The following is a 13,648-nucleotide window of genomic DNA, read 5'->3' on the forward strand; positions in this document are numbered from 1 at the left end:
TGCTGATAAATTTCTTCTTGTTCACAAATCTTTAAGCATCCATGTAATACTTTTGATTACACACAGCATGTCCAGTCAACAAATACGTCATGTAGGTTTTCTCTGTGTTCTTCCTCAGCATTCAGGGAGACTGACATGTGACATTTCTTAAGTCCGTGCTATTCGCAATGCTCGTTTTCAAGCAGTCAGAAGTTTCGGCTGCTTTTGAGATACAGCAGTTGTCTTATCGTCACATATTTCTCATGAATAAATGCCAAACCTCTGTGCAGGCTTTTTCATCCTATTAGAGAGGCAAGAGGACACCATGGTGTTCCTGTAACAAGCCTTCTGCTCTGTCCTGACACAGACTAAAAATAGTCTGAGGGTACTTCATTCAGCGAAGAGTTGCTCAAAGGTCAGTTCAAGCTAACCCTTCCATAGCTATGCCCAACTGAAAATACAGCTTACAGTGTAGGTAATATTGCACCTTCAGTGACGGAGAACTGAGGTGAAGGATCTACCTCATGCTGCTGAGCAGATGTACTGGCATCCAGTGCGGCTGCCCACCTTGGTAAGTGTGGAAAGCTCTTCGGGGTGGTGGTGGTGGGGGGGTGATATTCTACTTTTATTCCACCTTGGCAGTGTTGTATGTCACGGTCTGTACACCGAACTGGCAGTACAAATTTCCAGCCATCAAACAGCGGAATTCCTGCTGCAAACATCTTGTGAAAAACGAGGTTCACTCTTAGTAAAGTTTTAAGGAAAGTTTAATAAAAGGGACAATTAGGAGACAATAGCAAAAAAGGGTATTATGGCCGGGTGCTTTGGCAGAGCCAAAGGCACACCTCTACATCCAAAAGATGTTCTTTAAAAGTACATCACTTATTGCATATTCATCACAATCATGCATGATTCATAAATTCTTTGGAGTTTCTGTGTATCATCTCGTCAGCCTTACCTTCCTCCTTGGCTCCATTCCCTCTCTGCTCCCTCCTTAAATTCTTCTCTCTGGTTTTGGGTCTTCTTCTTCTCTGATAAGATACTCCAGGAATGTGAAGGCTTTCTCTGCCTATCTTTTCTAAATTGACTACAGAAACAATAGACATTCTGTATCATGTATTACATTACAGAACCTAGATAAAGTTTTCCTAACATTAAGGAACATGAAAAAAAGCCAACATCACAATACATTCATAACAATCTCCTGCTTTATGAAGTCCAGCCAGGAGTTCTTCATAGGACACGAGAGGCGCACCGTCCCGCCGCTGCCGCGGAGGGGGAACACGGCAGTCAGCCGGGACCGGGACCGGGACCGGGACCAGGACCGGGCTCGGGCTCGGGCTCGGGGCCGTCCGCGCGTGCGCGCCCCCCGTCCCGAGAGATCCAAGGCTGTCCCGGGAGCGCGAGGGGAAGGGGGCGGTGGCGGCGGCGCCTGCGCGGAGCGCTCGGTGCTGTCTCAAGTGGCGGGGATGCTGCGTGCCGGGCTGGGTAGAAGAAGCCGGTGTTGCGGAGGGCTCTGGAGGAGCCCCGCAGCTGCCGGCGGCAGCGCCAGAGCCCTGAGCGCTGCCTCCGCCTCCCCCTCCTCAGGCAGGGGCGGCGGGGCGCGGAGCGGAGGCGCTCCCCCGGCAGGTACCGAGCCGTGCCGCGCCCTCCTCTTCCTCCTCCTCTTCCTCCTCCTCCTCCTCCTCCTCCTTCTCCTCCTTCCCCCCCCCCTCCCCCCCCCCCCGGCCGCGTCGGGCCCCTCTGTCCTTGTGATCCCGCCGGGCTCGGAGTTGGTGCGGCTGGGGCGGGGGTCGGAGCCGCTTCGCTGGGGGGCGGGCGTGAAACACCTGCGGGAGGTTCCTGCGAGGGGGTGGCGAAGGGGTCCCTGCGCGGCCGTTCTGTGCGGAGCGCAGCCCCTGGGCAGCCTCGGGGGCCTCGGACTTTGCACCGCGGCCGTGCGCGCTGCCCGCGGGACCGCGTCGCTTGTGACACGGAGCGTGTCGGCACTCCAGGCAGCCTTGGCTAATGGCATGCCCTGTTCCTGGCCTGATTTTTTTTTAAGGTTACCAAAGTGTAACTGCGTACAGTTGTGCTTTTAAATTTTTTTTTAAAAATTGAAATTAAATAAACCCAAGCTGCAACAAAATGATCGTTCTCTGGTTTCAAGTTTCTCTGTTATTAAATAACAGAAAAATAGTAACAGTAGCGTTACTAGCGTCACTAGAATCGGAGGGAGTTTGCAGTTCTGCCTCCCGCTATGAACATACCAAGTGTGTCCTGGGCTGGAGTGTACCGACTGATTGTGAATTAGTCCGCGGTACTGATGGACTTGATTATAACTTACTGCATGGATAAAGTAAAAAAACTGTGCAAAGTAGAGACAACAGACTTGAGCAGTCATGTCTTCTGGAATTAAAAGTAATTGGAATGGGATCTGTTAATTTGCGTTGTTGCAAAAGTTAATTTGCTCTCTTCCAGGTGTCCTCTTCTGTCACTTACAAGTATAAAGGAAATATTTTTGGAATATGACACAAGAATTAATTTTTGTTTTGTGGAACAGAAATTCATATGGTTATTCATATGGTTAGGCTAGGTCAACCTTGGGACAAGCTATTGAACTTAACTAAAGTATGTAAATCATATTGAGAGTGACTGGGTCTATTTATTCTTAATCGAGTTATTTATGAAAGATACATATGACAGTCTAATTCACAATAAATTCAAGCATCATGGCAATTGAGAGTTTACACAGAGGATGTAGTCAGAGCTGGGAGAGTGATTTTTCATTCAGTCATCAAGTTACTGGTATAAATAAAAGCAAAAATACAAGAGAAAATGTGAGTTTGCATGTTAGAAAATTTAGACTGTTGAGTCAGAATTCTAACAAAGTCTAACTTTGGGTATGTGCCTGCTTAGGAAGCTAGTGATGAAAGGAAAAAACCCGGGAGATGTTTCTAGTTAATGCTGATCAATTCTGATCTCTTGTGTTTGTTTATGATGTGGTTTTGTTTCTTTTTGTTCCTACAATAGATAGCACTGCCTTATTCAGGGTTCATGTACTAGAACTGCTGTTTCTCTGATATCAAAAGGCTTTCTACTGCAGTTTTTTCAGCAAATTAGTGTTGCACTGGAATACAAATCTAGCTCCTACTTTTTTTTTTTTTATTGTGAATATCTGTGTTCTTCTATTCTGAAGAGACAAATAGGACTATTCATTTCCTCAATTTTCAAAAGCAAACTCTTGATCTCTCTTCTTTCTTGCATTTCTTCATCATTGTGGACATCTGTTATTGACTAGCATTAAAAGAACAAAAATCACAATGGTCTGTTTGTCTTCAGAGAAGCTGTTATGCTCTCCTATTCTGTTCCAGCTGTGGAGGAGTCCTAATCCCTGAATGGAGTTTTAGATGATACCATAATGTGAGTGATATGATAATTAGTAAGAGTTCATCAGTTTTAGTTATGCATAAATACATATTTACAGCCTAATCTTAACATTTTATAGGCTTTTTTGGGAAATATCTTTATGGATTCCTACAACTTGGCTGCAGGTAGAGAACCTGTTGGCTCTGAAAAGTTCCTAGTGTTCTGGTAGTGTATCTGTGAGTAGCCCTAAATATTGACTCAGGATGAGAATGGATGAGCTATTAAATAATAAAGTGCTCTAAAAGGTGTGGAAATAATAGAGAAAGGTGGGCATTTTTAAACTGAAATTATGTCTTTATAATTTTGGGGGAGCTTCAGTAAAGCTTTTTACATATTTTTGGTAAAAAGAGTAATGTTTTTGTGGAGCAAATGATGCACCCAGCTTGATAAGACTAAAGTTACACTGGAGGGTCTGTGGTGTTTTCCTGGCACGACATCTGGAACTAACGGAGGTGTGGAGCACTGAAGAGAAGTAGCAGCCTGAGATTTTCCTAAAGGCTTTGAAAGTGCAAAACACATGGCCATTCTCATTGTGCACGTTTTCAACATGCTGCTCGATCTCCATATTGTATTAAAGCCCAAAACCTGTTAAATGGAAATCTCCCTGGAGTATTTGGTAACAACGGAGGAAAATTTCTTAAAGATGAACAATGGGATGCAAGTGTCCTCATTGAGAGCAGTACAGTTAATGAAAATATTTTAGCAGAAGCCTTGAATTTCCAATTCTGCTTCAGTTCTCTGTAGGTTTTTTAAAACTCTCTCTTGATATACATCTCCTTCTTCCCATATGTAGGAAGGAGAGTTATGAAGGTGACTGAAGGGTGGTTCAGGTCTAATGGAGGGAACAAGGAGCAGGTGATACAGCCATGCACTGCTGCATGACATGGGAGATGCACCACACTGCCCTGCAGGCTTTGAATGAATGTGGTTTGTTTGATTCCCACCCTCTCACCCCCACCATGTTTTACATCTTTCTCTTACTGGGACAAGCGCCAAAAAGAGATGCTTGCCACAAGTTCGTATGTGTAATTTTAGTGGTGTTACTGGCCAGGTGCTTTTGTTTTGTGTGTGATATGAGACCACCTTCCAAATAGTAACCAAATGACAGTCCACACTGAGTGATGAAGTGTTTCTGTCTCCAGCCTACAATTAAAGACTGAGTGAGAGGAAGGTAACCCAAGGCCACCAAAGAAACAGTTGGGCAACCTGTGGTCTAGACTGCGAGATTACTTGCTCTGTCTGTGATGTTTATTGCCATTACTATTGTTTCTTAGACCTGGTCAGGTTGGAAAGGGTGAGGGAAAGGAAGAAAGCATTGTGATTTCCTAATAATTATCTTGCATGTGCAGCTGCCATTGAAAGAGTATTTCCTTGGCTTGTATATTCTGCCTTAAGTTTTGTAATGGGGATATTCCTTTTGTGCGTGTGTGATGCAAATGGATAGGTCTACACAGGTCAAAACACTTTGTGAGTTCTACTATGCTTCCCATTGGTCCACTATACTTACTTTTAGTTTGTGTCATTCTGATGTTGCTTGCTAAAACACTTTTGTTGTATCTTTCATCAGATTAGTCTTTAAAAACTGTTTGAGTGTTTGTGGAAGGCACATCTAAAGTATTGCTATAAAGTAGCCTTATTGTAGAATTGCTGGGGAGTTAGAATAGGTTGTGAAATGTCATCCATAAAGTTTTCCAACTTTGAAAGACTTTACTAATGTAGTATACTCCTGATAACCAGCTTGTTCAGAAAGCTTTATTATCATTTATTGGGGGAGGGAGATGAGGGAGGATGATGAGAGAGTGTCATAAAGACAATGTGTTTTGTTTTTTTTTTTTAAGATCTAAGTCACTGTTTTTTGTTTCCTGTCAGGTGCTAGTAATGTAAAGCCATTGGATGGTGTGAAAATTCTTGATTTAACAAGGTTTGTGTTTTGCCTGTCATTTGTAACAGCGTGTCTAAATGCAAATATTTTGACTTGAAAAACTAAGAAAACAATTTTTTTTTTTAAATATTAAAGGGTTCTTGCAGGGCCATTTGCCACAATGAATTTGGGAGATCTAGGGGCTGAAGTTATCAAAGTGGAAAGACCAGGTAAAATTTTTATTTGTTTATTCTAGATATAATAAAAACTAGGTATTATGTGTATGTGTGTGTATATATATGTATATAAAGTAAGGACTTTGGGTAATTAGCTTCTAATTTAATTTTGTGTATTTTTATCTTAACACAATGGTTTTCTTCTTCCACTCAGCACATGCGCTTCTTATCCAAATAGTTGCTAAGGATTGGGTAATGGTAAAAAATGCTTCATTCTTATGGTATATCTACACTTTTTAGTTTGTAAGACCATATAAGAAGAATAACAAATTGCATGGCATTTGGGTCTTTTTTAGAAATAGTCCCCTCACTTGCCTCTCAGTTTTATGCATCATTATGCATTTGAGGTGTGTAATTATGCCGTGGCAGCTGTGCATTATGTAATGTATTTTTTTCCTTTAAGTTTCTATATTTTAAGTTTCCCTCTTTTGGTATTACTAGTTTTGAAACTAGTTGGTGAAAATAATTGAGATACTAAACAATATTACACTCCCTATATTTTATAACATAACAGTCTATAATAATTTATAACATAAATTGAGATACTAAACATACTACATTCTCTATATTTTATTCATAATAGGAAATATTGAATGATTGAACATTTAATGAAACACTGAATGTCTGACAAAGGTTTTGCTATATCAATCTATAAGTCATCCTTATTTACTGACCATTATTATTAAGGTTTTCACTTTTGTGACCAGGCAAAGGTACATCAATTCTGTAATGTCAGATTAGACCGACACCGGTTGTATTCCAAACATCTAGGTAGTAAGAATGGAGCAACGCCAGCAATTAAGTATGAAGCAATGGGTTTGGAGCTTTGCATTTTTTGTGATCGAAGGAGAAGGGCAGCTTCAGAATTCTAAATGTCAAACATTTTAGAATGTGAGTAATCCTCTCTTTCTGTGCGAGGATGTCAACTTTCACAGGAGTATTCATCCAAACAGAACAGTAGCCCCACTAGAGACTGGGTTAGGGATTGGGTTAGGGCTGGGGTTAGGTGTAAGGTGTTGGGGTTGGGGTTGGGATTGGGTTAGGGTTAGGGGGTTAGGGTTAGGTTAGGGTCAGGGTTAGGATTAGAGTTACATTTTAGGTTGTGGTTTAGGGTTAGGGTCAGGGTTAGTGTTAGGGTCAGAGCCAGGGTCATGGTTATGGCCAGGGGTTAGGGTTCTGGTTAGGGTTAGGGTTCTGGTTAGGGTTTGGGTGTGTTTGGATTAGGGTTAGGATTAGGGTTAGGGTTATGGTTAGGGTTAGGGTTTAGGTTTAGGGTTTTGGTTAGGGTTGGGATTAGGGTTGGGGTTAGGGTTTTGGCTAGGGTTTGTGTTAGTGTCAGGGTCGGGGTTTCGATTACGGGTAGTGTTTGGGTTAGGGTTAGGGATTAGTGTTTAATATTAGGGGGTTTTTTGGGTTAGGATTACAGGTATGGGTTGTGTTAGTGTTAGGGTAAGGTTTAGCTAGAGTTAGGGTTATTGTTAGTGATAGGGCTTGGCCTGGATTTCTAGTTTGTGTTAAGTTTATACTTGGGGTTAGTCGTAGTTAAGGTTAGTATTAGGGTTAGGGTTTGGATTCGCGTTACGGTTGGAGTAAGGGTGAAGGTTATGGTTTGGGGTTTGAGTAAAGGTTAGGGTTAGGGATAGTTTTAGGGTTAGGGTTAAGGTATGGTTAGGGTTTGGGCTAGGGTTAGGGTTGGACTAGCCTGAGGGTTGGGGTTAGGATGAGGGGTTAGGTTTAGTGTAAGGTTTAAGGTTGTTAGAGTTATTGTTGGGGTTAGGGTTACGGGTAGGGTTTGGGTTAGAGTTAGGGTTTGGGTTTAGGGTTAGCATTAGGGTTAGGGTTACGGTTGGGTTAGGGTTAGGGTTTGGGTTACGGTTAGGTTTAGTGTCATGGTTGAGGTTTTGATTTCGGGTAGGGTTAGGGGTTAGGGTTAGGGGTTAGCGTTAGGGTTAAGGGATAGGGTTAGGTTTAGGGGTTAAGGTTAGGCTTAGGGTTAGGGTTAGGGCTAGGTTTATAGTTCGGGTTTGGGTTGGGTTAGTGCTCGGTTTAATTTTTTTGTTGGGTTACGCTTAGGGTTATTTTTAGTGTTAGGGTTAGGTTTGGGATTGAGTTTTGGTTAGGGTTGGGTTTTGCGTTAAGTTTAGTGTTAAGGTTGTTTTAGGGGCTGGGTTAATGTTAGGTTTAGGACTTGGATTATTTTTAGGTTTGAGGTTTTTTTAGGGGTAGGTTTAGGGTTAGGGGTTAGTGTTAGGGTTTGGGTTTGGATATGGTTAGGGTCAGGTTTGGGGTTAGGGTTATGGGTAGGGTTTGGGTTAGGGTTAGTGTTAGGGTTAGGTTTAGGGATTAGGGTTAGAGTAGTATTAGGGTTAGTTTTGTGTGTGAGGGTTAGGTTTTGTCTTAATGTAACTGTCTGGGTTTGGGTTTGGTTAGGGTAAGGATTAAGTTTAGTGTTTACGTTTAGGTTTAAGGTTAGGATTGGTGTTAGGTTTAGGTGTTAGGGTTAGTGTTAGTTTTGTTAGTTTTGGCTGAGCCTATTGGTCAGGTTTATGGTTTGGATGTTAGGGGGAGGCTTATGCTTAGGATTAGTGTGAGGTTTAGGGTGAGGGTTAGGGTATGGTGACTGGTAGGTTTAGGATTATGGTTTACCTTAGGGTTTCGGTTAGGATTATCGTTTGGGTGTTAGGGTTTGGGTTTACTGTTAGGGTTTGGTTTAGGGGTAGTGTTTGCAGTTAGTGTTAGGGTCAGGGTTAGCATTTGGTTCAGGGTGGGTTAGGATTTGGGCTGGGGTATCGTTTGTGGTATGGTTAAGGTTTGGGTTGAATTAGGGTTAGGGTTATGTTTAGGTTTATGGTTACAGTTAGGATTTTTAGTTAGGGTCCGGGATTTGGTACAGTTCTACCTAGAAATTATTACTGAAATGGTTTCTTTGAATCACTTATGGTACTCGCACCGAGAGGAAGTTACCTCTGCCCCCCTAAGGACCCTGCTTGAATCAAAATTGTGTTTTGAGATATTCAAGAGTACAAATGTTGATAAGTAATTTATATGTTTGCATAACTTCTGTCACTGTAGATCTTTAATGGGTTAGACTTTTTTTGTTACTATAGTGTATAGCATAATTATGGTAGCCGCTACGTCATATAACACTTAAGGTCCTTCAGCTTGTTTCTGTATCTCTGCCAGTATCAGTCTTTTGTGTTGCCTCACTAAAGAATGTTTTCAGTTATGTGAAGTTAACAAGTAGACAAAGTCTAGATATTGAAATAGATATAGGAATGCGCATGCTTCCTAACACTCAAGACAGTCATTGTATCTGAATTTGAATTTAGATTTAATTCTATTTCTAATAGATTGCTAGTTCTCATGATGTTTAAGAAAAGGTAAAAATTGGAAATTAAGCATAAATGATACAGTGCTATCAGTGTCTGCAGCCCATTTAAGGCAGGATTTCTGGAAGAGCTGGAGGTGGGACACTGCACCAGCTATAGTAAGTTCTTTTTGTTGGTATTGTGCAGCATGCAACTTAATCAGTTGTTGCCTATCAGTGGTATCTTGATGTTGTGTCTGGAGTGTTTTTGGAATAGCTTGGTGCAGGCAAGAGCCTCTACTAAATTCTTCTGGATTGACTAAAAGAATTGCATTGTATCTCTACTTTAAGTTAAAACAAATAAACTACCAAAAAAACCTCCAACTCCCCTTTCCCCAGCCTCCCCAACAAAACAACCAAAATTCCAACCCACAAGTAAAAAACAACCAAAAAACCCTGCAAATACGCTAGTCGTGTGTGGCTGTATTAGTATTTTAAAGACTAAATGGAATCCCAGTGCTAGTGAAAACTTTGTTCACTTATGCTTAACTGCATTCACTTTTAGGTGGTTTTTGATATAAATATCCTAAAATATATGTGTTAAACTAATATTTGTCCCGCCTGCCAGATGAAGCTTAGGTGACTTAAATGTGATATTGGAGGAAAGCCTTTTATTCTTTTTATTTGTTTGCTGTGTGATATTGGACAACTATGAATATGTGATGGTATTTCTTTCAGGAGCTGGTGATGACACAAGAGCCTGGGGTCCACCTTTTGCTGGGACAGAAAGTGTTTATTTTCTCAGTGTCAATAGAAATAAAAAGGTAAATGGGGTGTGAAACTGAACATGTTTTCTGTAATTACAACTGAATATATAACACTTCTTAGTTTGATTCTTAACATATATAATGGAGCAATACTTACATTGACCTAAAGTTATGATGAATACATTTCAGGAGAAAACCCATAAGTTTTTAGAACAAAAAAGGGTTGCAAATCTCTGGTATGGTGCTGTAGGCAGCTGAGGCAAAATGGAAAAGCGAGAGTGCTCCTGCTGGTCTTCAGTTGCTGGCGCAAATTAACTGAAAATGAAACCTGCTGAAAGTAAGGGTTATTTTATTTGAGTGATCAGGTTTTTTAGGTGCATCAGCTCAGTTGACCTGTGTCAGCTGGCAGCTGGAGCTGGAAGAGTGCTGCCATTATACCACAGTGAGGTTGGCTAAATCTAGCTTGTGAAACTTTGGGATTAATGTGAAGTTTCATGACATGCTTGAATTGTTTAATGGCTTGTTACCATTGAAAGAAATGCTTGTGGTGTTCCCCTGTGTACTTGCAGTAGTGGGTCCTGTGTAAATATATAGTGAACAGGCTGCACATCTGTCAGACTGGTTTTGGTGCTTGTCTGATCCATTAATGAGATATAGTTCAGCTTGCTTTCCTGAGAGAATTTTTTTTTTTTGCAGGAGGAGGTGGGCTATGTGTTAAAATTTATTTATCCAAATTAGCTCTAGTGTGAAATTTGACTGTTGGTTATGTTTAGAAGAGGCTGGTAATCCCTTTCACATGATTTTTCACATAAATTACTGTTGTATTTTTTTTAATCGCCAGAGTATAGCTATCAACATGAAGGATTCAAAAGGAGTAAAGCTCGTCAAAGAGGTAGGTTTTGATAACATGCGAGGTGTGCCATTTTGTATTGTTGTGATCCTGAGTAATAAGGATTAAACTCTGCATTTCAAATATTAATTTGATAATTTAAAAGATCTATGTATGCAGTACATTTTGTAAATTACAGTATATAGCTTCTGTACTCCATGCTTTTGGACTCAATGTTCAGTGTAACTTCTAATATAAATGTTCAGTGTAACTTTATATTTAAATTTACATGAAAATGTCATAAAAATCTTCAAATGAAATATTGTGAGGAAAAGCCTATTCCTTTCTTGTTATTGCTGCTGTGTTTGATCTTGCTGCACTACTGCATTAGAAAGATTTGAGATGGACTTATCTGTTGAAGTCAGTGAGCAGTTTAGAGGAGATGCAGTGCTCCAGTAAGTGCAGTTTTTTGAATGTTACAGTGTATTCATGACTTCAGTTGCTGTATATCTTTCTTAAAAACATTGTCCTGTAGGTGAAACTTAGTATTTGTTTCTTTTTCAGTATTTGACTTCAGGGTCTTTTAAGGTGATCCATTTCTCTATTTAAAAATAATAAAAGCATCAAATTTCACATTTTGTGAAACTTGTGTTTTCTTATCCCTTTATTTATTGCTTGTTGAGAAATGCAAGATCTGTTACTTGTGAGTGCTGCATTTTAAGCCCTGCAGTAGTAGCAGCTGACTTCTGTTACTCTTTGTTTCAATATCAGTTCTAGTCCCTTTTTCACAGTGAGACCGTGTATCATGCAGTAGGTGGGATTTGTCTGCGGTATTTTTTTTCTGGGAATATTGCATAAATTAAGTTTTATGATGCTTTTGATTTGTTAACTATGCAAAGGTACTTCATATGGAAATCTTTGGAGATTATAAGCCAAAGATTCTACAGTGCCTTTTCCTTTTGCAGAACAGAGCCATTTATTGTTGATTTGTTATGGAGCTGTATGTTTATCTTCTAAAAACTTTGGAAGCAGAAATTTTCATTTGGAAAAATTTTGCATGATATAACACAGACATCTTTTTGGATAAACTAGTCATGTTCTAATTAAGTGCTATAAAAATTTTTCCTCTCATGGAAGAAGACTAATTTGTTATTTGACCTTTAAAAATGGTGAAAGAAAAACTACTCAAAGTGTCCACTCATTCCACATGTGTGGGCTGAAGGTGTTTGAAGAGTTAAAGACAGCTGGGCCTATGAGTCAAGATGAGGTGGAGGAAAAAATGGCATCACCTGTTAAGTGTTTACCACACTAGCTGTAAAAATGAGGATACTTTCTGTGACAAAGTAATTTCTTATATTTTCTATCCTTTTTTAAAGTTGCTTTAATAGCTTTCTGTTCCTTAAATCGATGCCATCCCTATCTGTGATATAACAACACTGAAAACTGATGAGGCTCTGTTTGTCATGCTATTTGTAGAGTTGTTCATCATTCTGCTTGATATTGAGTGATGTATTTTGAAAGCATTTGGTGCAGAGGTCTTGACATTCCATTATTCATCTCAAATGGAACTTCTGTTTGGAGTTTTGTCAAAAAGTATGTGTAAAGGGAAGTTATTTATAACAGGCTTTTGTTTTCAGTTGTCTCATGCTATCATCTGGACAGATGTGTATAGGATTGAGCATTGTTCAGCATTGTATTTGTTACTATGATAAGTAGTGTCCATGTCTTTAAAGCAGCTGATGACAAGTATAATTGGTGTTTCTGACATTGCTTACTCATACATAAATACGAGTTGTGTTGCCAGCGTAAATGCTACAAAGAAATGTAATAAGGTTATAATTTTTTTACCTTTATTAACAAAGGTATTATGGTTAGAATAGATTTTATTTCCTCACATATATTGTATAGGTGGAAGAGGGCAAATCTCAGTTTAGAATCATGTTAAAAACAGGAGTAGAGTGTCTTCATGTATATGACAAAAGCACAGACTTGATAATTAGTCAGTAGTATCAACTAAGCTGAAGAAATCTGTTAGTCCGGAGTCCCAGCTGCTTTTCATCCTTTGGCACAGCACTACAAAATATTTTTTCAAGGGTCTATTCTTTCATACATGTTTACTTGATTTCCACAGAATTATTCTTGTGTCTTCTTTATTTCTTTATTCTATGTCACTAGTAGCTCTTTCTTCCCTTTTAATGTTTTTGTCTGACTGTTAACTACTTTCCAAATATTTGTCTGTCTTCCTGAATGAAAATTAATTTTTTCTCTTCAGTGATTGTATATGTGCCAGTCCCATGCTCTGACATCTTTTTGTAGTATCTCTTTAGAACATTATTTATCAGTTATTGTCAGAAACTCATTTTAAGAACCTTGAGCATACCTCTCTCCTGTGAATTACTCAGCCTTAACTAATGAACTTTTTTTTTTTTTTTATTCATGAAGAACTTGGGACTTTAATTGGCTGGGAGCTAATGGCACTTCTTCTCTTCCACTGTTTTTAGCTGATAGGTCAATGTGTCCCATGCATTGCTCTTTTACTTGATAAAGCAAACTACTCACATATATATACACACATATATATATATATTTGTTTATATGTATGTGTATGCAGATTCTCCTCTGTAGAGTTCTTGTAAAAACCAAAACACACAAAACAGAAAAAAATACCCAAACAAACAACAGCAAACCAAAAAAACACCAACCAAAACTTCCAAAAGGTATGCGTGGTTTCCTTTATGAAGTTATTAGCATCGTTATTTGTTATTCAATTTAATGACTACTTTGGCATGAACTGTGCTGTTTTTTATTTCCTGAGGCATAGATATTGAGCCTATCAGTGTCCTTTCTGGAATAGATAGTACTCCAACTCAGGTCTGTGTTGTATAGCTCTGTTAGATGTTAAAATACAGGCCATGTTTAGAGGAACTTTAGAGCATGAAGTATGAAATTTTAGTTGACAGTGGACTTAAAACCCCACTGAGGCTGAAAATCTCTGTGAGTTTTAAGAACATCTAGTTTATTTGGATCATACTCTGTATCTAGTTTTCCACAATGGCAGAACTGTTGTTCAGTGAGCATCAGTGCTATATATAGACTGCTGCCTTTATGCATTCAAAACTATTTCCAGTGAAAACTTTAGATGCAGAGCTAGCACAGCACTTGTAAGGTGTCTTGAAAACTCCTTTTTCTGAGAGTATATACCCTGCTAAACTGGGCCCAACTCATTATATTCTCACTTAGCACTGCTGTCATTCCACATGC

At 39.6% G+C, this 13,648-nt stretch overlaps 1 protein-coding gene across 4 annotated transcripts in view; it reads left to right on the forward strand.

Moving 5' to 3' along the window:
• The first annotated feature begins 1,407 nt into the window (after positions 1-1,407).
• SUGCT (succinyl-CoA:glutarate-CoA transferase) overlaps positions 1,408-13,648 on the forward strand; it is a 348,860-nt gene continuing 336,619 nt past the window's right edge. For 2 of the 4 annotated variants that reach the window (XM_048297381.1, XM_048297389.1), the window contains exons 1-5: positions 1,410-1,608; positions 5,257-5,308; positions 5,405-5,478; positions 9,530-9,615; positions 10,400-10,450. In XM_048297381.1, coding sequence (XP_048153338.1) covers positions 1,449-1,608; positions 5,257-5,308; positions 5,405-5,478; positions 9,530-9,615; positions 10,400-10,450 — 423 coding nt within the window. In that variant the 5' untranslated portion in view covers positions 1,410-1,448. Of the gene's footprint in view, positions 1,609-5,256; positions 5,309-5,404; positions 5,479-9,529; positions 9,616-10,399; positions 10,451-13,648 lie in introns of all 4 variants that reach the window. The other 2 variants (XM_048297399.1, XM_048297372.1) reach the window with 2 other exon arrangements.

This window comes from Corvus hawaiiensis, chromosome 1 (genome assembly GCF_020740725.1).
Source record: "Corvus hawaiiensis isolate bCorHaw1 chromosome 1, bCorHaw1.pri.cur, whole genome shotgun sequence".
Taxonomy (NCBI): domain Eukaryota; kingdom Metazoa; phylum Chordata; class Aves; order Passeriformes; family Corvidae; genus Corvus; species Corvus hawaiiensis.